Genomic DNA, 25596 nt, shown 5'->3' on the forward strand with positions numbered 1-25596 from the left:
CACGTTTGCGACTCTTATTATATCACCTACCTACCGTACAACTACACCCTTCTGATAGCATATGAATAAATATGTCATTTATATAGGCCTAATCTGTTTAATCTGTGGTTGAAAATAACTTTCATCGTACACGATGACTTTTTAAAAGACAATAAATAACATATAAATACTATAATTTATAACTATAAAAAAAAAGAACTCTGGGCTTTCTTATACTTAACCTCTAGTAACAATTATACACAACAAATCAGTTGGAGAAAGTACATACTGGAAGCTGGAAGGTACAACCTAACATGGGACTAATACAAAGAATACTTTATATACACTATGATATATATACAGTATATATACACAGTGACAACCTCAGTGTTACATTATTCATTTGTAACCCATGAGAGTGTACAAATGTAACCAAATGGACCCATATGGCTCCATTAGGTTACATTTGCACGCTCTCCGAGCTAAAGGGACATATTTTACTGTGTAGTATATGTACACTAGGTTGTAGGAAAGAGAGAGAGTGACTAGTTGTCTTCTTCACGATGAGGATTTGGGTTCGATTCTCAGAGAAGCTTCATAAAGACTCTCCTCGTCCAGTACATAACTGTTGTCCAGCAAATACTGTGCTGCCTGGACAGAGAGAGACACACACACACACACAGAGAGATTTTACTATACATTAACGTGTATAGAGTTTAAGTGGTAAAATGGATATGGAGATAGAACAGTGTTTCCCAAACTGCTATTTTCACTAGTTTAGGTCCACATAAAATTTCTCTTTTAGCTAAAAAGTTTGTAGAATACTTTGATTGATTGATTGAAATATTTATTAACAGTTTGTAGAATTTACAGTACATTTTAAGCACAAACTCAATACAAAGACTGTCAACTGTGAGTGGACACCCAATTAAGCATTACACTTGTTTACAACAGGGTCCACATTGTTCAATTCATCAAAACATTTAAAGACATACAAACATTTAGAGACATACAAATAGACATTTCTATGTAGCTAAAGAACAGAACAGTAATTCATCATAATGGGAAGCAAAAAAGGGAAAAGATACAATATACAGTGAGGGAAAATGGGGTGGGGGGTGGGGGGGATTCAGATTTTACAGAGGCCAGTTTCGAATTGCAGCCATCCATACTTGTATTGGCAACATTTAAATGGGCACAGTCAAATCAAATCACAAAAATATATCACAAAATATATTTCACGACAAAAAGGGACAGCCAAAAACTTTGCAAAAAAAGAAAAACACTCACCTTGGCCTGAACGTCGATCTTGTAAGCTGTTTGCTGAAACTGGCGTATCTCTCTGATGATGTGGGATATCTGGAGATGAATGAGATGAAAATGACATAACAAAACCCCACAATGATGCCAAAGTTCATATACCATTGAAAGTGATCAACACGCTGACTGACCTTCAGCTCTAGCTTCTAGCTTTTCTCTGCAGTGGGTTTTAGACAGTAAAGTGGACAGTAATGGAGTATATTTAAATGAGTACTGTACTCTTTACCATTCTCATTTTGGAGAAGTTGACCAGGTTGTCCTCTGTGTAGTTGGGCGTCCCCTCCTCGATGAAGGCCAGGTCAGTCAAGTACATTCCCAGGTAGGGGACACATGGAGGGTCACAGCTGGGCAATACGATACAGGAACACAATGTCATTCATATACAACTAAATATAAATCAGGCTTATGTAGAGATGCATTCCAGAGTTTTTGTTTAAGATGTGCAAAGTTGGTCTATATTATAACCATTTCTTGCATTAAATAAAACAAAAACCACACCCGTGTGAAGTGAGGGGTGCTCTAATCATCGTACATCATACATCTTCATCAAGAATGGTGGTCCCTTATTGGCCAAGGGTGGCCACCGACATACCCAACCGATTTGCTCAGACACATCTATCTATAAATGCCCCAAGTCTCTGTCTGTGTGTAATCCACGTAACTCGGGAACCGTTAGCCCCACCGACTTCAAATTCGACACACGCGTTCCACGTCACCACTAGGGGTGTACAGTGCCCATTGTCGAGTCGGGCGGATACGGTTGTCCAGAACCGCCACAAAAAGGCCTCTGCCCGGGCTCTGGACAGGGTCCCTGCCCAGTGTCCATATATGGAGTTGGCCTGTTCTGACATCATTCTGACGTCTACATAGACTCCATATTTGGGTATGCCTGACAAAGAACTCCATATATGGGCATAAAAGGGTCACAGACATATAGACAATATCTGGGTGGGGCATTCATTTACAACTTGCATTGTTAAGTAGGCCAGTTCCCAACGGGCACTGCTGTAGAGGCGTAGATTCTCCATTCATTGTCAATGGCATTTAATGTTTGTGTTCAGATAGAATCTACACTATAGCTGTTTATAGGAGGGGCTAGCGCCCTTCAAAAACAGGGACAACCACTTCAACCCATTGTTGCAAATCTACAAGTAATGCATCACAACATGGAGCATTGTGAGCTTGTCGTATGTTCAACTATTCTTGCTACAACTTTGCCTATTATATCATGGCCAGAAGAGGGATGCTAGGGTTCATGTATTAAATCCCTGTGGACGAAATGAAAGCCTGGGTATCGAGGCTAGGGTTCATGTGATTAATGTGTCTTTAGTAAAATTAGGGCTTTAAGATTATGAAATTTGGACCAGATGCCACTTGGAAAAAGTGAGGCATTGTTTTTTTCAGCGTGGCAATCATGGGCTAATGTGTCCCAATCAGAATGGAACTGGGGATGCAGTGGTTCAGCATGGGGCCCAAGATATGAAACCAAAGAATGTTACTCTTTTGTGCTGTACTGTACTGTATTGTATTGTATGAGATGTAAGGAATACACAAATATTCAACCTTGAAGATACAGTATAATTATTACGCAGGGCTCCACCAGGAAGTGCTAAAGATAACTAGCTTTAACTTACTTCTTCAAAGCCTCCCTCAGGTTCTTGAATCTTCCGTCAGATGACACAAGCTTTTGCAACTTGTCAATCAATGTCTTGGTCTAAACAAAGTGGATAAAAGCGATCAGATTGTTTAACAAGAGATCAGGGAGAAAACCATAGAAGAAATGCACAACGTGAGCTCAAGGTACACATTACACTGACTTGTGTCTTATACTCACTTAGATTTGACCGGATAAGTGGATGAAGATAGATGGATGAATGGACGGACGGACAGATGGACAGACAGACAGACAGACAGACGGACCAGACCGATGGACAGATGGATGGATGGACTCATGTCCACAGGTGTAAACAGGTGGGTGAATTTTGTTTCCGCCATTTGTAGTTTCCAGAAGAGGGAAGATGGTCACATTGATGGAAGCTGCTAGTACCTGCTTGGAGACTTTGAGCCAGGTCTTCTTCAGACGGAAGACAGAGCTCCTCTGGAACGAAGAGGTGATCTCCAGCACGGCATTGTAGTTGTGCAGACAGCGGCAGATGTCCGCCACCGCCACCCACTTCTCCATCACCGCCACCCTCATGTTCACCTCCTCACAACGAAGGATCTCCGTGGCGATCAGGTTACTGATCTGAACACAGCCACAGAGAAATGGAAAACGTTAATGTTAATGTTGGTTAAGAAAGAGGAAAATGACAGATGTCTGTCTGTCTGTCTGTCTGTCTGTCTGTCTGTCTGTCTGTCTGTCTGTCTGTCTGTCTGTCTGTCTGTCTGTCTGTCTGTCTGTCTGTCTGTCTGTCTGTCTGTCTGTCTGTCACATGTCCGTCCGTCCATCAGTCAGTCATTCAGCAGTAGTAGAATGCAGACGTACATCATTGAAGTGTTTTGTAGTTTTCATGATGAATGGGGTTCTCTCATTCTTGTCGTTCTTCATCCAGCCTTGACCAAAGAACTCCCTGGTGAAGATGGGGTTCAAATAAACACATAAACACACACCAAAAAGTTTGTGTGTGTGCGTGCGTGCGTGCGTGTACTCACTCGTATGGAATAACTTTGAAGACCAGGTGGTCCAGCAGTGTGAGCTGCTCAGCGATCTCCAAGGCAGAGTGGTTCTCAAATGACTCCGTCTTACTACCCTCCATGGCCTAATGCGCGCGCACACACACACACACACACACACACACACACACACACACACACACACACACACACACACACACACACACACACACACACACACACACACACACACACACACACACACACACACACACACACACACACACACACACACACACACACGTACACAATTGAGCTCGCTACTCGATGATGATGTATTTACCCACATGATGTCACAGCCCAGTAGCCACTGATGGACGGAGGGACGGACGGAAGGACGGAGGGAGGGAGGGACGGACGGAGGGGCAGAGGGAGGGACGGATGGACGGAGGGACGGACGGAAGGACGGAGGGAGGGAGGGACGGACGGAAAACCTTATGCTGAAAACCTTATGCCTCTAGGCATAAGGTGGAGTGGAGCCATTAAAGCCATCTTACCATCTGTGTGACGTCTTCCAGACTGATCTGACTGTCTCCTGGATCCTCCTGGGTCAACGTCCTGCAACAACACCAAACAAACGAGAACATCTAATCTTTAAACTAAGGTAGGGTGATGTTGTTTTGGTTAAAACAAAACATATTTTTGTTAAAAGGTTAAAGCACTATGTCCAGATCTGTTGTTAAACAGGCAGTTGAGCTCCGCGTCATCAGTGCCCATACCCGAGGCGGGGGTTGGCGATAGGGCCTTTCTGTGTGGAGTTTGCATGTTCTCCCCGTGTCCCCTAGGGTAGATACCCTCACAAAAACATGCCGTAATCCTGGTCTCTAAAACTACCTCCCCCTGGCCAGCCGGGGCGCCTGATGGAGGGGAAAGGAACTGGTCGGAATAACGTGTCCCTTCCACGCGCTACGTCCGGCCGGGGAAATTCCCCTCTGTCGGGTGAAAAGAAGCAGCTTGGACTCCTCATGCATAGAAGGAGGCATGAGGTCAGTCCGCTGCCCCCCCAGGTTGGCAGAGGAAGTGTAGCGCCCAGGATTACATTAGATAATTGGCACCAGTGTTGTACCCGAACGCGTTCAAAGAACGATCGTTCACGAACTTGTTCATATTTAGAGTGAACGTGAACTGAACGCACTGTATTTCTGTTTGATGAACGTCATTGTGAACGCGTTCATTTCTGGCGTGTGTGAACGTCACTTTTCCACCTTCAACTTTCGTTCAAGGGTGAGCCTTCCAGGCGAAATCCCCGGCACTAAAACACACCGTAAACATGCCTTAATATAGCCCAGGCCGTAGCGTAACGGTCTGGGCACCGGACTGGTAATCCAGTCGCAGTGTGCCGCGGGTTCGACTCCCGGACCCGACACGGCCTTTACTGCATGTCATCCCCCATCTCTCTCCCGTTTCCTGTCAGCCTACTGTCTGTCCCTTCAAAAATCAATAAAAGGCGTAAGCCGCAAAAAAATATCTTAAAAACAAAAACAAAACATGCCTTAATATCTATCGGAAAACCCACCAATAAATCCCTATTCAACACAAATTAACTAATCTTTCTCAGCCGTCACTGGACTGCATCTCTAGCTACTGCATGATGATCATGCGTTGACAGACAGCAGACACGGTCCCAACTCAACACAAACACTGAGGAAAGTTGTTGTTGTTTGATTAAACATAATGTGCCACGAAAAATAGCTTCCAATAGCTTAGTTGGTTATTATCGCGTCGAGGAGGTACGTGACCATAATATCGCCACGAACGGCCAACAAAAGACATCTCTCCTCCAGTGAGTGAAGCGCAGTGATGCCTGATTTATTCTTCCTCGTACAATGTGTTCCGTGCTGAATAGCTGATATACAAGCTCACAACGCGTCGCGTCCGGACACGTTGTGAGCTTGTAGATCAGCTATTTTCAGCATGCAGAGATGCAGGCTCTGAGAACATTCAGAAACTTTTGCCTTCACAATAAAATCATGAAAAACATTCCAGCTTTCACAAGTGTGCCCATATAGAGAAGGAAAATAATTAAGATTATATAAAGATTATAAGGAATTAATTTGGATAATGGTAATGAAGATATTGTAAACGTTGTCACTTAATTAATCCCAAAGGACTTCATTTGGAATAAAGTCTGCGGTTTTATATGGCTATGGGCTGTGGCAATAATAATAATAATTTAAAAAAAAAAGAACGAAAAAGAACTATAATAGTTTTTTGGAACGATGAACTTTAGTTCAAATTCTTTAATGATGAACTATGAACGGAACTAGTTCATTTTTAAAATTTTGAACTGTGAACTGAACTAGTTCCTAAATAAAAATAACTTTCCCAAAACTGATTGGAAATGGGTGAAAAGAAAAACTGGGTTACAAAATCGTGGGATAAAAATTTAAGATAAAAAAAAAAAACAGGCAGTTGAAGAATTTTAGCCAGTCAGGAAAGAGTATCCATTTATCAGCTTCAATTTGATAGAGTTTGAGTTCCAATTGAGTTTGTTTGCTCTTTTCAATTTGTTTTTCCGTGCAATTTCATTCTCCTGATTGGATAAAATAGGTATCCCGACCTGAATTTTCGGTTTACTAAAAAGCAGGAAAGAAGGGGAGAGCCTGCAATGAGACAGGCTTCAAAAACGGTTGGTATTTTAACCTAAAGACAGGATGTAGATGAAAAATGTGCCACAAATGTCCATCTTTGTTAATAGCATTATCCTGGCTAACGCTGGCTGGTAAGTTAGATATGAATGACGTAGTGCTTTGTGATTTGTTACAATCCTCGTTAACCCCAATTTTAAAACGAATGTTTTGCCGTATGAATTTTCATTTAGCCTATTGAAAACACAGTAAACTTGAATGTTCAACCATCCTGTGTGAAGATTAAGAATCTGCTAGGATTTGTAAGGTTATCAATGTTTGAACCTGATGATGTTGGCAGCTGCTTTCCTCTCCTGAGTTAAGAGTTCAGGGTCATGCATGACTTCCTCCAGGAAACCAATCACTCTCATCTTCAGCTCCATGTTCATCTCAAAGTCCTGACAGAGACCAACACACAACACAAACCTCAGCAGTCAGGAGAAAGAGATTGATCCTTCAAAATTGTTATTTTATAAACATAAATAAACATCAAACATTACAGTCTACATTTCCCAAATGAAAATACATGCATTTCAGACCAGAAGCAGGGATAAAACATATCCCCAGCATCTCTCTCTCTCTCTCTCTCTCTCTCTCTCTCTCTCAGTGAACAAGCAAAGTGAAATGCAGAGCCTGAGAAGAAAAAATTGAAAGATAAATTGACTGATGAATGATGATGGTTGTGTGGTTTCCCTCCATACCTGTGAGTGTTTGGACACCCAGTGTCGCAGTACATTGAGCACCCTGTTGGTGGCAGCCCTCCTGATGACAAACTCCTTGTCCCCATTCCTTTGGTCTGTGGGGAAACCTAGGAACAATAGACCAGTGATAGTCTTTTTAATTTCGAGGACCCCCAATTTGATACACATTAGCCTAGTTTCTTCGAGGCTCTTGGGTCCCTGGCTTCTCACCCAGTAGCCCTGTGTGACAATCCACCCCTGACTAGAGATCATGGTTACTCTACATTGGACTCACTCTTCACACTCTGGATAAGAGTGTCTGATAAATGCCCATATCACTGCCCAGCACCACCCTGTGTCACTGACCTGTGCCCGCTAGGGACATGCGTCTGTACTTCTCCTTGGTGGGTGTTCCTTCGTTGGCACCGGCTGTGGCGATGGCGAAGGCCGAGGCAGCAGACAGGGCACTGCGGTTGTTGTCCAGCTCCCGACACGAGGACACCACCATGCGGTTGTTGTCCAGTTCTCGACAGGACGACACCACCATGCCGTTGTTGAAGGAGAACAGAGAGAACTCTGGAGGGAGGAACATAAACAGTATGGTGATGGAGCTTTGGTGGCGCATGGGTCAAGAAAAGTACCTGTCCACCACCATGGAGTCTATAGGGGTTCAAATCCACTGCAGTGCATCCGGTAGTCGGGCGTCTATGGTGATGGTGCTCATGACATGTCTGTGGTCCAGCCCCGGGGGCCCATTGTTACACAAGGACATATTATGGCACTTCCTAAAATGCATTATTTATGGCTCATCAGTACAGTCATGTGAAATTCATACACTGACGTTTCAAAGGATTGGCAACTGCATGCATATTTTTTATTTATTTTTTAAGTAACCGTTTTGGACATACAAGGTCAGTCAGAGACCATTCCTTTATCCTATATTACAGTGTATGTACAGTATGTGTGTGTCAGAACCTGTGCAAATGCTATACAAATCTCCCTCTGGCGTAAAGTATTCTTTGTCACGCAACAACATCAGCAGAGACTGACTGCGTGTGTTCCACAGTGTCCCCCCCCCCCTTCTCTCTCTCTCTCTCTCTCTCCATCCCTCTCTGTTTCTTCCAGTGTTAATCCGTTCATCCGGGGGCGGGATGGAGAAACACGCACATGGTTGCTAAGGTACAAGGGTTCCTTCCGCCTACACACACCAGGCTCTGGCATCCCTGCTATCCTGCATTGTGAGGAGAGCAGTGCTGGAAAGTAATTAGGTACATTTACTCAAGTATTGTACTGAGAGTTTTGTGGCTATGAGTGTGCTACCTTTTTCTTTATCTTCTATATATTTTTTCCTGTTTGTTTGCTGGCATCCCTGTTATCCAGCATCGTGAGAAAAGAACACACTGTGGTTGAAGAAGTACTCAGAAATATCAATACCAAAGGGTAAAAATACTTCAAATAAAAAGCAAAAACAATGCCCATTTCAGAATCATGTGGTATATCATGTTTGATCATCAACCACTTGAAACCCTACTTCAGCTATTTTCAAAACATTTTAGAACGTCTTGGATTCATAATTTGGTTAATTATGAATCATCAAAATCTACAAAGTAAGTAACTAAATCTAAACTCCATCCATGTTCCATGGATACGCAACAAAACAAAACATACATTTTTGATTTATTTTCAAATAGCAGATCTATATACAGTACATGTAGGTGGTTAAACCACTTTTGTTTGGTAACTAATTCTGCTGGGGGACCCCCTAGATCCCTCTCAAGGACCCCTGGGGGTCCCCGGACGCCACTTTGAGAAGCACTGCTCTATGGAAACCCAGTTAGGACGTGCTGCGTGAATCCATAATAAATCCATAAATGAATCAATAAAAACATGGCTGTACCAGAGTTTTTGGACTTGACATTCTTGGGTGTGCTCGGAGACTTGGGAGGAGACATGTCTGCCTCGGTGTCATCACTCTGACTGGGATCCTCATGGCACTCTTCTCTCACTGACATGTCTGGACAATGACAATGACAACAATTACACAGCTTAGAGCGCTATTATGTAACTTTGTCCAATCTATATGGTAGAGGATATTAATACAATATAACTTATATAATTGGGGTGGTTGTTTTCGGCCGCCCTGCTCCTCTATTGAGACATTTAGACAACGGGCTCTATTTTCGTCCATGCTATATTATAGCTAGTATATTCGTTTCTTCGGCCGAATATCGGAGCGAATTTCAGAGGATATGAAAAAAAGTCAACCTCACTTTATATCAATCACGTTTGCACACTACCACCGAATATTTCGTCTGTATAATTCTTTTAGGACCAGGGTCGATTTTATCAGTTCTCCGCAGCTGTCTATTGGGGTCTATTGGGGTGTTGGCGACAGGCTGACAGCTAGTGATAGCCTACTACTTTTGGAACCGCAAAACGCAGCGAAAAAATGCACCAGTGTGCAACCACCTTCAGGTTATCGTGTGTTATGTGGTTGTCACAACTAAGTATAGTCCTAAATCTAGTTTAAATGTCGGTCTATCATGCTGCGGTCCTGACCATGTTTAACGAGGGCCGACTCTTCGGCCTTGCCTTCGGCCTTGGACTCCGTGCCGTCTTCGGCTGTCTTGCCGGCTGTGGTGTTGGAAACGCACAGCTTGTTGATTTCCAGGGTGGTCTTACTGAAGGCCAAGGGGGACATGGCGGAGTGCATGCCTGTAGGGGTACAACTGTTAATAACTAATCTATTTAATCTATCATTTAATAATCAATTCCTATTTTGTACTTTCGTGGACAACATGGATCAGCGGACACACGACATTCACGGAGAAAAAACAACATCACGGAACAACAACAACACAACCGGCCCAGAGATGGAAGACACACGGTCAGTGGTTAGAGATAAAGTGTGTGTGTGTCTCACTCGGATCGCACTGCGACACACAGTTTGTGGCGTTAGATGTGAGACCCGCGCAGGCGAGCCGAGCTTCTATAGTAAAATAACAATTAAGTGGTTAAAGGTAGAGTAATTGATTCTCTCTGGTTAAATAAGTGTTAAATGGCTCTATATTCTGGTATAGGCTACTTATCGAGTGTTTGTTCAGTAACAGGAGTTTCCATTTCTCTCCAGCTCTTTATTAAACAGACAATGTATTTCCAGGTACAAATTTGATTCAAAAATATATTTGATTAATCAGAAACGTTACAGATAGAATAATCGATAACAAAATAAATGGCTATTTGCAGCCCTACATGCCTGCATAGCCGTTGGGCGAGCAGCTGAGCGTGGCCAGGTCCAGCGCCTTGCCGCCGGTGATGATGGGGATGTTGAGGGACAGCTTGCGCCGGCGGTGTGGCGAGGAGGTCTTGCCGATGGAGAGAGGCGGAGGGGAGGAGAACTTGCGGCAGGCACGCGGCGACTTGGGCGGCTCGCCGTACAGGAGCTTGTTGCTCTGACTGCTGGCGAAGAACAACTCCAGAGACCTGGAGGGGAGAGGAGAGGAAATAAGACGCTGGTTTACATTTTCTCGAGGACCACCAGTTTGATTCGATTCTCGTCTTTACCGAGTGGTGGGGAAAGTACTCACATTTGTTACTTAAGTATTTATTCTTTCTCCCACTATTTTGTAACCGATTTTTCACCCGGTGCCAATTGCCTAAGCTGTAATCCTGCATGGCACTATACTCTCACTCCCTCCATTGAACCAGAGCCATAAGACAGCGACATAAGACAGACCAGCCTGAGAGAGATCCAAGACAGCGCGGTCATCAGTGTCATCACAGGTTTCCAGGTGTAAGGAAGTGGGTGAAATTATTTTTCATACATGCTTTGTAGTTTTCAGGAAAGGGAAGAAGAATAGCGATATAGAAAGAAAAGGAAAAAGGGTCAGATATTCAACTACTCCTGATAGGAGTCATGAGTAGCGTGAAATATATACACATATACAAGCAGGTCCAGCATTGCAGATATTCCTGAAACGAGTGTTTTCGTGGAATCGCCACGTTGACCCAAAAAGGATGGAGTGTGACGTGTGAGGGGAGACTGGGGGAGGTGACAGGGTGCAGTGAAGGAATGTCCACTTTACTGTAACTCTGAAAGTGTATAAGATTTTACCCATTTCACAGCCACAGAGTTAAAGTGAAGCTCACGATTAGCGTGCCTCCACTCGCACGCCTCCGAGTAGCGATGCGGAGAGGGGAGGTGTCCAGCATGGCCGGAGGCTGCCGGGCTACTCCTGCTCCTCCTGGTGCTGAGAGGAGAGCCACCCCCTCTGAAGAGCTATAAATAGCAATGTGAAGTGACAGTGTGGGAGGTACGGGGTGCTGCTAACAGCCAGCAGCCAAGGGGAGGCCCATGGAGACATGGGAAGAGAATGCTCGATAGAGGGGGAGAGAGAGAGGAGCAGAGGGAGGGGGGAGACAGAGAGGGATGGGGAGACAGAGAGGGGGAGGGAGGGAGAGAAACAGAGAAAGAAAGAGGTGGGTGGGGGGGGGATTGAAAGCATAAAAAAGGCAGAGAATGGGGGAGTGCAGAGGGATAGAGGGGGGTGTATGGATTCCACCACAGTGCAGTGGGCGAGCGGGGAGCCTCCAGTCTGCTGTCATGTGGTGTCTCCTCACCTAAATCTCCACAGAGGAGAGGAGAGGAAGAGGAAGAGGAAGAGGAAGAGGAAGAGGAAGAGGAAGAGGAAGAGGAAGAGGAGAGGGAGAGGGAGAGGGAGAGGAGAGGAGAGGAGAGGAGAGGAGAGGAGAGGAGAGGAGAGGAGAGGAGAGGAGAGGAGAGGAGAGGAGAGGAGAGGAGAGGAGAGGAGAGGAGAGGAGAGGAGAGGAGAGGAGAGGAGAGGAGAGGAGAGGAGAGGAGAGGAGAGGAGAGGAGAGGAGAGGAGAGGAGAGGAGAGGAGAGGAGAGTCTGGGTGCAAAGCATCAATATTTAATACAGTTGAGCTACTGCTGCAGATGCAGAGAGAGAGAGAGAGAGAGAGAGAGAGAGAGAGAGAGAGAGAGAGAGAGAGAGAGAGAGAGAGAGAGAGAGAGAGAGAGAGAGAGAGAGAGAGAGACAGAGAGACAGACAGACAGACAGACAGACAGAGATGGAGAGAGAATGGGAAAGACAGACAAACAGAGAGAGTAAGATAGATAGAGAAAGTGAGGGAGGGAGAGGGTGGGGTCCTGCAGTGGAGTGAGGGGTTTCCATGGTGACAGTGCAGCAGAGGAAGGGATGGTCAGACTTGGTGAAAGAGAGAGAGAGAGAGAGACAGAGAGAGAGAGAGGGATGGATGGAATGGGAAAGAAAAAGTGGCTACAACGTGTGACCTCGCTGTGCCTCCTCCCCTCCTCCATCTGTCTCTCCTCCTTACAGGACACACATGCGCGCATACATGCGCGCGCACACACGCACACGCACACGCACGCGCACACGCACACGCACACGCACGCGCACACGCACACGCACACGCACACGCACACGCACACGCACACACACACACACACACACACACACACACACACACACACACACACACACACACACACACACACACACACACACACACACACACACACACACACACACACACACACACACACTGCAGAAGTCCCTCTCCCTGCTGCTACATTACTGTGCTGTTCCTCCATGCAGCAACCATCTGGAAACGTCACATTGTGCCCTCTGTCCAGCTGACAGGAGTTACAATGAGCAACCACTTCATTCTTTGTTTGTCTCACAGGGGAAATTCAGTTTCAGCTTCACCCAGCTGATGGCTGGCTCGGGTAGGGGGGACTTCGACGAGCTCTGTGATAATGATATTGCTAGATGATACTTCGTTGCTGTCTGGAGGAAACCTCATAACAACATTTTTGATTTTATTCCATACTGTAAATCAGTGCTATATTGAAAACCCTTTATGTCTGTGTGTTGTTTAGAAAATATTGAACCAATGGAAAGTAGTAAAAGAACGCATTGGACAAAACCTCTTAACTCCATTGGACCCTCAAACTGTCTACTAAAACAGCTAACTCCACCACCTCTCTCCTTCTCATGCAAGTAATTGACAATATCTAAAGTCACAACACCAACTTTGATGAGGCAGTATTGCATCGTTTTATTCATTTCCTTAAAAACTTACGTATATCTTTTATTTTCTGAAAAATGAACATTTTGGAGTTATGAGGTTTCCTCTGGACAGCAGAGATATAGCCTATATTAAAAAAAAGAGGAAGTAATAGAGTTTAACACTTTCTTTGTCCAGGAATCTTTCAGAATAAAGGCTCTAGAGGTACCGGGAGGTATAATGTGCCATTAATAACTCACGCTACCTCATCTGAGTCGTCTGATCTCTCTCTAGAAGCGTTCATAGGGCAGAACATCTGCGTTCTGATCAAAACCATGGAGAGCGACGTATATTTAGAGAGAGAATAGACAGTTTTGTATGTCCGGAAATGAGGAAGTGAACGGATGCGCGCATGCGTGAAACATGTCAAGAGAGCACTGCACAAAGTGTTGCCTAGCAACGACCCTGTCAAAAAATAGATTTTAGAGACATCATGGGCCTTATACGGGTGTAATTCTAAAGACGTCACGAGACGTCATGGGGCACAAAACCTGTTAAAAAATAAAACAAGAGTATTGTGCATTCACAGTTACCTACAATGTTTAAAGCTTGTTAACTTTCACCATTTCAGCATTTTCAGAGTACAATCCCACTAACCAGTTCATCTGACATCGATTGCTAGGACAGCTCTGACCGGTTAAGTGCATGCTTAAGCTACTGCATAGCCTGTGTTGAGAGGGGTTACTTACGTGCGCTTTCAGGAAACACCTGCAAGTCTTGAGCTTTTTCTGGTTTTATACTCGTAGCAGTCAGATTTTGTATTGACCTGTGTAGGCTACTTTCGTTTGAACTGTACCCAGTTCTACAAACTGTGACATTTCCAATCAATTAATCAATCAATAACATTTGCAGCAGCAGGGACCCGCCGGCCATATAAGAATAGAACACAGTACAGTAGGTATTTGCAGTTCAGTTGGCACAGCGGCTCAACTGAGAATACAGTATAACATTAGACACTGTATAAAATACAGTATAACAAGTTATGGTGGCCCATCATCAGAACAGTATGCTAAAGCTAAATACCTATAGGGCTCCATCTTGCGCCACCCTTATCTCTTCTCCCTAGACATATTTGCCATTTTTTACTATTTTGAAAAACATTGAAAAATTGTAAATGGCAAATTAGTTTAGGGATAAGGGTTAAGGGTATAGCCCATAGTGTTTTTTTTTGTACAATGTGATCATTAAAATTAGTTTAGGGATAAGGGTTAAGGGTATAGCGGCCCATAGTGTTTTTTTTTTGTACAATGTGATCATTCAAGCCATGTTTTATTTTGGAATCGTACTGGAAATAGAATTAGCTATATGACGAGGAAGAAGCCTAGTTGACTTGAAAATGAAACTAAATTAATATAGACGTAATGTGTATTCTGGGGTGGTGGAGCGCCCCCTACAGGTGCCGGAGCTACCTCTACAAGTAGGGGAGCTCAAGTGACAGGTACCGGAGCTGAGCTCCGCCAAGCTCCGGCTGAAATAAACTAAGCACTGCTCCCTACGCAGGATCTCTTTGAGAAACGCGGCCATTGGCTGCTCCAACTTTCTACTGTCACTCACCGAGCCGGTATGGCGCTGATTGGCTTCTTGTAGATGGTGATGAGCTTGTCCAGAACCACGTCGGCACTGGTGAAGACACGGTACGAGTGCAGGAAGGTGTTGAGGAAGTCGATGGAGAGGAACCGCAGGTCGGTCAGCCTCTCCAGGAGGCGTTCCACGCTGGCATAGCGGATCTGCAGCACCTTGCAGCTGTTCATCATCTTGCTGAAGCGGATGTCCACGTCGTCACAGTACAGGCTGGTGTCCGACCTGAGACAGAGCGGTACGGAGGGGTCAGGGATGTTTTTAACCACATGAAGTCTAGTCTAGCCTATTCTGGGGGCGAACATTCAGCTTATGTTCGCTATTTCTTGAGAGTGAAAGAAAGTGGTTAAGTGTGTCTGTTGGATTTATACAATCAATGAAAGCTATTGACGAATTTGACGAATGAGCTTGTGACTGAAAAGTAAGTTCAGAGATGATGTGTGATGTGATGTGAGTCTGTGTGGTGTCTGACTCACTTGATCATCTGCGGCACGGTGACCTTACTGTTCTCCTCGAAGGCGTTCATCATGAGGCCATTGCAGCGGATGTTGTCGATGCACTGTGAGGCAGGCAGGCAGACAGACAGACAGACAAAGGGACAGACAGGGAGGTGAGTGAGTTCACAATCTGGTTGTTACCCACCCAAACCTCTGAATGATATATGGTCATATGGTAGTTTTGGGGTGAGCCGAACCGAACACATTGAGCCTGTTCTGATGTATTATGCATGGTTGAGCGGAGTCCTTCAGGGCTAGTGTCTTTTCAGTTCACTGTTTTTGTAGAGTAACTTTGTGAAAATAGCCGACGAGCTCACAACGAGTCGCAGCGTGACACGTTGTGGGCTGTCGATCCGCTAAGAGTGTCATTCAACAGTAGCTTTCCCCACAATACAGATGCTGGGGTTTAAGTTTTTAGCTGTCGATTATTTCCGTAGCAATTAATCTATTGATTACTTTTTCGATTGGAGATTTTCGACTGTAGATCTGATATTTTCACTATTAGAGAAATGCTTTTGCACACAGAGGCAAGTGCACATCAATAATAAATACAATGACGGTGTAGGACTGGCTATCTTTAGGTTCCACCATCACCTTGAAGTCCAGGTGCTCTGTGTCCTGACCGCTCTGAGATCCTGTCAGTATTGACCGAAACGGAAACGTTGCCTTCATAATAAATGACTTCTCTTATACCGAGCAGATCTGCAGGCATATTTTTACATTTTATTATTGTGCTACTGTATTATAAAACAAAACAAATTGATAATTCATTGTAATAATTGATTTGAATAATTTGACTAAATCAATTAGTTCAATTAACTGTTACACGCCTACTAAAAGCACAACTTTGCAGTTCTTCAATCGCTGCACAGCATGACCTCTTGAGACGTCTTGCTTAGAATGTAAAATGTGCCAGACACATACCTGGCTGATGTCACTGGTCCAGGCTGTCTTCTCCTGTCTGGAAGAGGCCACCAGGATGACGGTGTAGGACTGGCTCTCTTTAGGTTCCACCATCACCTTGAAGTCCAGGTGTTCCGTGTCCTGACCGCTCTGAGCTGCTTTGGCTGGAACACACAAAACATCATTGTTTCGTTCTCTGTTCTATGTAATATTTGCTGGAAAAATAACACGTACATTTGTTGGACAGTAAACTGTAAAGGTGTTGCTACGATTCTCATGCTGCTAAATGTTGTGTATGTTTATTTTTTTGTCATTTTAGTTTTTGATACTACTATACTACTGTACTGTTTTGTATTTCTCTCTAATAAAAATATTTGTGCAGAGAGCTTACACTCATCATCTGTCCCCTCTGGCTCCTCCATCAGTGTACAGTCAATGAGAGATATCACTCCATTCTGTGGAAGGGTTAAAAGAAAGTCTGTATTTATTATCGTGTGAAACACTGTGATTTTACAAATCACACATTAACCAATTAAGCTCCATTTAATACAGAAAATAGATTTTGAAGTCATATCGTCCACTGAGGTGTGTATTGTCCCTCTCAAGTAAAGGTAAAGGTAAGTAAAGGAAGCCCAGCGTACCTTGGTGATGTGTAGTTTCCCCCCGGAGCCCCTGGTGCAGATGATGAGATGTTTGGAGAAGAGGAAACACTGTCTCTCTCCTTCCTTCTTCAGAGAGAGAGAGCCCAGCCGGCCTCGCGTGATCTTCCCTTTCTCACTCATAGGAACCTGGATCAGAGAGCCTGCACACCAGGGTTATTCTAGTAAACTAAACCTAAAAACATTTTCCAACTGAAATAAAAGAAAACCTTTACAAACAACAAAACAAAAACATAACCAATTGAAACCGTATTGTGTGTTTGGTTTAAATGCCCTTAGTTTTAGTCTTTGCCAAAGGTTTTTCATACCTTGCCTAACAAAGGTCTGGCTGGTGTCCAGTAGCACCTCGCAGCCCTCAACGATCATCCGCTCAATGGCCAGGTTCTTCCGGATGTTCTCCGTCTCACTCACTTCGTCGTGCATAATTCTGAAATTCAGGACGTCAGGAATTATCCATCAATTCTACTACCAACAAGATATGTAGAACAGTTTGTTTGTTACTTCCATTGACGTGGAACAACTAACAAACATGGCCTGTCCAAAAAGGAGCCGATTAGCAAAAGGATACAACAAATAACATTCCTAACTGTGAAAAAGACCCTACTGCCTATTCACTAGTGCATTGTAGTGATTATGCCATTTTGTAGTGGTGTCTGAATGTATAGTTATATTTTTTTATACCCTATTAGTTTAGTTGCCGGACAGTACACCAAAGTTTTATGTTAGAAATGTTGAGTATGGGTCCCCAGCTAGGGCTAGCATGTAGAAACTGCCGGATGCTATCTTGCATATGTTGAGCAATTTTCATAATTGGCATAATATGTGACCATACCATTAACAACATATAGAAGGCAAAAGAAATCCAAATTTCATCATGCGTTATGTAGCATGTGACATGTCAAACTACGGTGTTTTCATGATGCTGAATCCATTCCAAGCATTAGTTTAGCAAAAAAACACTCCTTGGGCTATAAACGGCAATTTTCAATTATGAAAATTGCAATATTGAAAATATGCATCCGGCAGTTTCTACATGCTGGGGACCCATACTAAACATTTCTAACATAAAACGTTGGTGTACTCAACATGTCCGGGTTCACATTCTGGCTACTAGACTATATAGTGTACTAATGTTTATGCCAGAATTAATCATAAAAATTAGTCTACAACCGATGGCCACTATCATAAACCCTTGCCTACATAGATATCATCATGCATCGTAAGAAAGAAAGTAAGAAAGAAAGAAAGAAAGAAAGAAAGAAAGAAAGAAATACGTGCGTAAAAAAAGAAAAGAAAAGGATATTAAAACAAAAAGAGATAAAAAATAATAAAAAATGCACATCTTTCCGTTTGATAATGAAACTACTAAATAAAATGCTTCAAATGGCCATCTTTAACATGACCAACATAATGTTGGCATCAGGAACATGGCAGGGCGTACAGGGATTGTATAATAGGATAGTATAGAGTTTTGGGTTGATTGATTATTGGATGATTGTTTGAAGACTTGGTAGTTGTAAGCTGGTTACCTGGAGAGCTCTTCCAGTTTGGACTTGGCGTACTCCAGACTGTTTCTTTCTACGTGCTCATGGGGAGTGTGAGCAAGCAGCTCATGCAGCGTCAAGATGTAACGAGGAATCTAACAAAACGAACACAAGCAAAGGGAGGGACAGACAGATAGACAGACAGACAGACAGACAGACAGACAGACAGACAGACAGACAGACAGACAGACAGACAGACAGACAGACAGACAGACAGACAGACAGACAGACAGACAGACAGACAGACAGACAGACAGACAGACAGACAGACAGACAGACAGACAGACAGACAGACAGGTTGTGTCATAGTCAGTGTTTGCCTTAAAGGAGCACTTCACACATCTTCAACCTTCAACCCTTGTAAAATACTGTAATTGGTCCCAAGTTAACTAATGCTTATTTTAAGATCACAATTTCCATCTACTCACTCTGTGTGTCATTCATTGGTTGCCTATGGTCAATTCAGAAACCTGTCTACCAATGACATCAGCAATGAGGATTCCAAGTTGTTCTTGCAATAATAAAAATAAAGAAATTGTGACATCTGAACATTACTGAGAACCAATTATTTGAAGATAAGGTTGAATATGTGTGTGATGTGCTCCGTAGACGCAAACAGGCACTTAAAATATGAAATAGATTAGGTATCTTGTTACCTGAAACATGGGGTAGGTCAGGAAGGTCTCCAGCGTCCGTTCCTCACAGTCAGGCTTGGCCTCATACTGCTTGAGCAGTTTGTCAAAGTCTCGGTTCTGCTTGCAATGGGCTAGGATTTGTAGGCTGTACTGGTGGTTCCTCACAAACTCTTGGTATATGTTCAGCATGGGCAGCAAGATGTCAAACAGGTCGGCTGCAGAGAGTAGAATTTGTAGTGCGTTGTAAAGAATGTGAAGTGAGGGATGCCTCACTACTATAAATAAACATTGTACTATAAACAAACAAAATGTTTCAAAATGAAAAAAATGCTCATAGCTGTTATATTAGTGATCTTATCCCAGAACCATATCTACTATAAAGTTCAAGTTCCATGTTTTGTCTGTGGCCTTGTCTGTGTGCCTAGATTATCCTCAAATAGGGACACACACCCATATACTTACAGTACACAATCTGCATCATCGCAAATCGTTGGTGGGTGGATTGTGGCCATGGACATGGCCGACGGTGACACGGTGTATTAACTTAAAGACTTATTTATACTTCATCATATAGCTGATCTGAAAATAGCTGATCTATAAGTTCACACTGCGTGTTCGCTTGTACGACAAAGTACTGTACAGTATGTAAGGTTTGAGTGGTGAAAGATTCTAAGTTGAATAATAATGTTGTCTTACCCAGTGGTGGAAAGGAATAACTTAAAGTACATTTACTTAGTTAAGTTAAGTACTGTACTTAAGTACACTTTTTAGGTATTCTTTTGTAAACTTTCTACAGGATTTCCAATTTTCAATACTAATACCTTTTACTCCACTACAATTATTTTAGAGCTTTAGAGTTACTTTGCAGATTTAGATTATTATCACGAAACATACATTAACCACTTCAGCCCGATATATATTCCGACCATTTGAAAATAGCCGATCTACAAGCTCATGCGAGCTTTATATATGTCATTTTCAAAAGATTTGTATAACTTTTGAACTTGGAACGGAAATGGAACATTCTGCACAATGAGTACTTTTGATGCCAATGCTTTTACTAAAGTACATTTTGAATATTGGAATTCTACTTGTAACAGAGTATTTCTACATTACAGTATTGATACTGTAATACTGTAAATGTACTTAAGTAAAACATGCGAGTACTTCTTCCGTCATTGGTCTTACCCAGCACCAGTGTTGGCCAGCTGGCTATCCTGGCCTTCAGGCCCTGGTAGAAGATCTGGTGAAGGAACATGATGGTTTCACTGCAACAGAAACAGGCGGACATGTTGCTCAGTATTCATCTCTAATATCATCTCCACATTTACAGTAGGTCCGCGACTGTTACTTCCATAATGTAATCCAGTGGTTCTCAGTTGCGTTAGGGGACTCTAGTGTCCATATTCTGGGGGGTGGGATTGTGTTTAATTATAATTGATTGGGACCTCTCTATTGGTGATCCTCTTGATAGAGTGGGGAAAGGGGTGTTTCTTTAATGATCAAGAGCTCTTATATTTTATTATGTTCTCTTATCTTGATGTGGCACATGAAATTGTATTGTATAAATAATAATATTCTAAATATTCGTGTTACACAAAAAACTGTGACCCACATAATAATTAGGTAATGGCAGTACAGTAAAGAACTTGGGGGTCATTATTGATTCTGAATTGAATTTGAATTCACACATGTTACCAAGATTGTCTATTTTCACCTTAGAAATATTGCAAGAATCAGAGGCAGCCAATGACAGAATCAGATCTGTCATTGGACGATGCTGATCCACGGCATTGTTTTTTCTCGGCTTGATTACTGCAATGCACTTTTTTCTGGACTGCCAAAGAAAACAACTGACAGATTACAACAAAATGCGGCAGCCAGCGTTTTAACTAAAACTTCATATTACTCCAGTTTTAGCTTCACTGCATTGGCTTCCGGTTGTTTTTAGGATTGATTTTACTTGTTTATAAAGCTGGTTAAAAATAACTTGATTGGAAAAGTGTTTAAAAAGAATTATCATTTGTTGTTTGGCGTTGTTGTTAAGCTTTGTCTCTCTGTTTTCAAAGGTTTTCAACCTAACCGATAAGAAACCAACCAAATCAACAAATGAAGCCAACTGTGCACAGCATGAAAAAGTTGGAAAATAAAAGTTGAATGAGTTGGAAATCTTGGAGTTGTTTCCTTAATGTCCTTTGGAGTGGAAACAGAGTTTGACTTGACGGTAAGCTTGTATAATTATTGTCTATTTTCACCAGTTATATTTGGTGTAATGTATAGGGGAAAAGGAGGGGGCAAAGTATAGACCCCTGGGTCTATACTGGTCAATGATGTCAATGTCACATAATTGAATTAGTTTAAGTTCCCTTTGGATTCAGTCTTAAAAAAAGATAATACATTTTTTATCAGCCGTAACTAATCTGTGACGGCTGATAGAATAAGCCTCAAGGTGACTTTCATGAAGGAGCGCAAATCAATTTGTTGTTTTCCTATTACACCATTTAAATATTGAAGAATCCACTTAATATAACAACAGTTTTAGTTTCACTATACATTTACCATTCGTCCTTCAGCCGAGCTCTGTTGGTGGAGGTTTGCACAGGATATGTTTAATCTCAATCACTCAATGGAACTATTCCAGTAAAAATACAGATGGAGAAAAAAAGGACATTGAGCACCCCTTTCTCTGCTAGATCTTTACGTGCCAACATTCAAATACATAATCAAACATAAGTCACTTGAGAGTTACATGCAGTCTGCACTTTCATAATAAATACAAAAATGAACAATGAATGTTCTACTCTACTATTTAAGACTTGCAAAGTCTGTGTCATGTTTTATATCCCTTCTGGAAACCCACCTTTACGTTAAAGCCTTCTCTTAAATTAATGTAGCTTATCTTATTCTATTTTTGTTCATTATATGCGTATGGCCGTATGCCTTCATTTTGTGTTTGCTGTTTTATTTACTGATATCTTGTTATAGCTGTGATTATGTTGTTGTTTTGACCCCGTAGTTGTTATTATGTTGTTGTTACCCTGTTCTGTAAAGCAGGGGTTCTCAACGTTTTCGGCTGGGGACCCCTGGAAATGCTTTGGCCGTGTCGCGACCCCCGTCCCGCCTAGCCTGGCGCAGCCAGACTTCATCCGCCCCTATTGCATATTATGCATATGCCCCGAATATCCGACGCAGCGCAACGGAGTGGTATAGTATCGCAACGCGAGGCTACGTCCCGCCCCCCTCCACCACCACCATAAATGAATACAGAAACCAGATGTAATTATTAAGGAACGTTTATGCATGCACCACGTACTGTAAACTCTGAATTACCATTTTCCAGCCATTGAGTTGCAAAAAAAAAGAAAACAAAAACATATATAATTTGGGGACCCCCCCAAAATAAATTGGGGACCCCCAAAATAATTTGGCGACCCCCCCCGAGGGGTTGTGACCCACAGGTTGAGAAGCCCTGCTGTAAAGCACTTTGTGACCATGTCTTGAAATGTGCTATATAAATAAATGCATTATCATTATCATTACTCTACTTGACGCATTATACCAGAGACCACAGACCATAATCATTAATATTCATTTAGCATAATGTATAATAACTGCAATCTAGTAGCTTAAGTTTGTGTATAGTATAACAATGCTTATGTATTTTTTTATCTAAAAATTAAATAAAAATGTAACCCCAAGATGCTGTTTTAGCAATCCAATACGCATTCATCTCATTACTTAATGAATATAATTACTTTATCTCTTAGAGAGTGACCTTCGTGCAATCCTTTCTTGCAATCCTATTTCATGAATGTTGTTACACTACTGTATGCCTTTTTTGTGCGTAAAAATCTGTTTGAAAAAAGAAAATAGAGTTTCTGTCGCCACTTTCACCTGTTGAGGAAGATGCTGCTGACGTCGTCATGTGTGATGGAAGGTTTCTTGGAGCTGGCGGCCATGCGCAGCGGCCGCAGGAAGTTGTTGACCAGGATCTGCAGCTGCTGCAAATACTCTGCCTCGGCCTCCAGCATGCTGAACACCACCTGGTTCCTCTTCCTCATGCTCTCGGCGTGCGGCGAGCGGATGTAGTCCTGGATGATGGTCTTCCACTTCCTGCGGCAGATCCAGCCACGCAGAAAGCTCTGGACCTGAGAACAGAACAGAACAGAACAGAACAGACTAGATGATCAAACCATTATTTTGTTTCCGTCGGCCAGAAACCGCCTATATCATTGTCCATTATCCTACAGCATCACACAAAAGTAACAAAAGCAGCAGATCTGCAAGCTCAAAACACGGCGTGAAGCGACCCGTTTTGAATGGGTGTTTGGACAGGTGCTTTTGATGAATCCATCATGGTTAAAATGGAGTACAGTAATGTAATGAAGTTACACTTTAAATAGGTGGGGCGGGGCAGCTCAAATTAATATCAAATATTTAAATACTGAATCAAGCAACGGAGTAGAGTTGCTGCTTCTTCGCTTGGAAAGGAGACAGCTTAGGGTTCGGGCATCTGGTCGGATGCCTCTCGAGCGTCTCCCTAGGGAGGCCGGGGCAGACCAAGGCGCAGTTGGAGGAAACACACATCGACTCACTGGCCTTGGAACGTCTCGGGATCCCCCAGGAGGAAGTCACTAATGTTGCTCTGGAGAGGGAAGTCTAAAGCTCTCTGGGGGAGCTGTTGCCCCCAGGACCAACCCCCAGCGGTTGAAGAGATGGATGGATAGTGTCACAGCCCCAGTAGTTGGCCTGTGTGGTTGTGTATTGTAGACCTGGCTTCCCACAGGTCCTGAGGAATTGTGCATTGGGAGCACCTGACCAGTGTTCCCAGGGTGCACTATAAAAGGCTGGGTGTGGCCACAGCCTCCTTCCATGAGAGCAGCAGCACTTTGATTTGCACCATTCAACACCTCACACTACATTTACCACACATCCACTCACTTACACTACTGATCTTACTGATTAACACACCCTACTTTATTATTGTTTGATGCATATTTTGAGTTAATTTATGTTTATTATTGTGTACACTTTTAAACGGTGTACAACAAACTGTGTGTCTTCCTCCTTTTTGTTATGGCCTAAGAGCCAGGTTATAACAATGGATAGATATGGATCAAGCAACTTAAAAACTGTATGGGTTTGTTTGAAAGTGAAATACCCCTTTAAGTGGTTAACACCTTGAAAGCCCAGGACGTAAATCTCCGTCCTGTAAAATAGTAACGAGATTTACGAAATCTGTCTTTTTCATGATTTTTGAAAATCCACTAGAGGGCGCTCTTCAGCATCAGTCCCGCTTAGATCCATTGCCTGGTTCATATGAGGAAGGCCAGATATCACGTGATCAACACAGCAGCCCCCATAAAAAAGAAAGGATAAAAAGAAAAACCACCCATCCCAATGCTAATGCCACCGTGGATTTTCAGCCCTTCTCCACTGTAGGCAGAGCTGACCTTTTTGATCTTCTTGATCTCTGTGTCGTCATCACTGGGTGGGACCTCCGGACTGGACTGGATCTTCTCATTGTCCTTCAGCAGTCCAGCAATCTGACAGAAAAAGAGCAAGAATTATTTCATTCGTTGAGTCAGTCAGTCAATCAGTCAGTCAGTCAGTCAGTAGGTGTGGGATTAGGATTGGTTTTGCAGTACACCCCATTAAAACTAACCAATACAGTATGTAAAATGAAATGACATAAGAGAGCTGCACAATCAGCTCAAGCAGGAAGCCTCTGCTCTCAGACCAATGGGTGACAGAGGATCAGGAAGTAGAGCAGCTGCTTGGGAATCGGATCTGGTTCCGGGTTTGAAATTAATGACCTACTTCATCATACAAGAGTGTGGTACGCTTGTAGATATAGCTATTTTCCATATTATATAATAGTTTTAGGGAACGGTTTTGGACCTACAAGGTTTCCACCCCACAGGGACAATATTCAGGTGAAGGTTGCAGCATGGAGTACAATGGGAGCTGATTCATGCATGCATATTGAAAACATGGATTCAAATGGAAACAGCCTATTAGCATAATAAAGAGATGTGTGTTTGATCTGGGCTGGACTGAATAAATAAGAATAAGAAAAGACACTCAGACATGTTCAACAAGGTTTCCTGAAGCCGCAGGCAGCTCTCGCATGTTGTGTGCCGAAAATAGCAGGTCTACACGCTTGTAGATCGCCTATTTTTGGCACACGACACCATGGTACAGCAGTTGATCATCCCTCTCAATGCCTTTCATTGAGATCAATTTTGACCGTGATTTATTTATTTACTTCTGCATTGTAATTGCAATCTTATTTTTCAGGAGCGCTAGCCCATACACAAGTTTAATGTTTGTCTTTAGTTCAAAGTTAGTTTAGTAAACGCATTGACCATGAAGGGAAAATGTACATCAT

At 42.9% G+C, this 25596-nt stretch overlaps 1 protein-coding gene across 1 annotated transcript in view; it reads right to left on the minus strand.

The window, feature by feature from the left end:
- Positions 1–537: 537 nt before the first annotated feature.
- The window catches only part of LOC310878815 (ras-specific guanine nucleotide-releasing factor 1-like), a gene marked incomplete at both ends in the record, with an annotated part of 35864 nt that continues 10805 nt past the window's right edge, over positions 538–25596 (minus strand). Inside the window, 25 exons of the mRNA XM_083793229.1 lie at positions 538–626; positions 1266–1338; positions 1526–1643; positions 2934–3013; positions 3347–3544; positions 3785–3869; positions 3952–4058; positions 4470–4530; positions 6885–6997; positions 7301–7407; positions 7646–7855; positions 9177–9293; positions 9839–9994; positions 10536–10762; positions 14944–15192; positions 15444–15526; positions 16389–16531; positions 16759–16822; positions 17009–17169; positions 17335–17453; positions 18556–18665; positions 19227–19420; positions 20394–20473; positions 23100–23353; positions 24659–24751. Of these exons, the coding sequence (XP_083649355.1) occupies positions 538–626; positions 1266–1338; positions 1526–1643; positions 2934–3013; positions 3347–3544; positions 3785–3869; positions 3952–4058; positions 4470–4530; positions 6885–6997; positions 7301–7407; positions 7646–7855; positions 9177–9293; positions 9839–9994; positions 10536–10762; positions 14944–15192; positions 15444–15526; positions 16389–16531; positions 16759–16822; positions 17009–17169; positions 17335–17453; positions 18556–18665; positions 19227–19420; positions 20394–20473; positions 23100–23353; positions 24659–24751 (3291 nt within the window). The remainder of the gene's footprint in view (positions 627–1265; positions 1339–1525; positions 1644–2933; positions 3014–3346; positions 3545–3784; positions 3870–3951; positions 4059–4469; positions 4531–6884; positions 6998–7300; positions 7408–7645; positions 7856–9176; positions 9294–9838; positions 9995–10535; positions 10763–14943; positions 15193–15443; positions 15527–16388; positions 16532–16758; positions 16823–17008; positions 17170–17334; positions 17454–18555; positions 18666–19226; positions 19421–20393; positions 20474–23099; positions 23354–24658; positions 24752–25596) is intronic.

The sequence above is a fragment of the Protomyctophum parallelum genome, assembly GCF_964188405.1.
Source record: "Protomyctophum parallelum genome assembly, chromosome: 2".
NCBI lineage: Eukaryota > Metazoa > Chordata > Actinopteri > Myctophiformes > Myctophidae > Protomyctophum > Protomyctophum parallelum.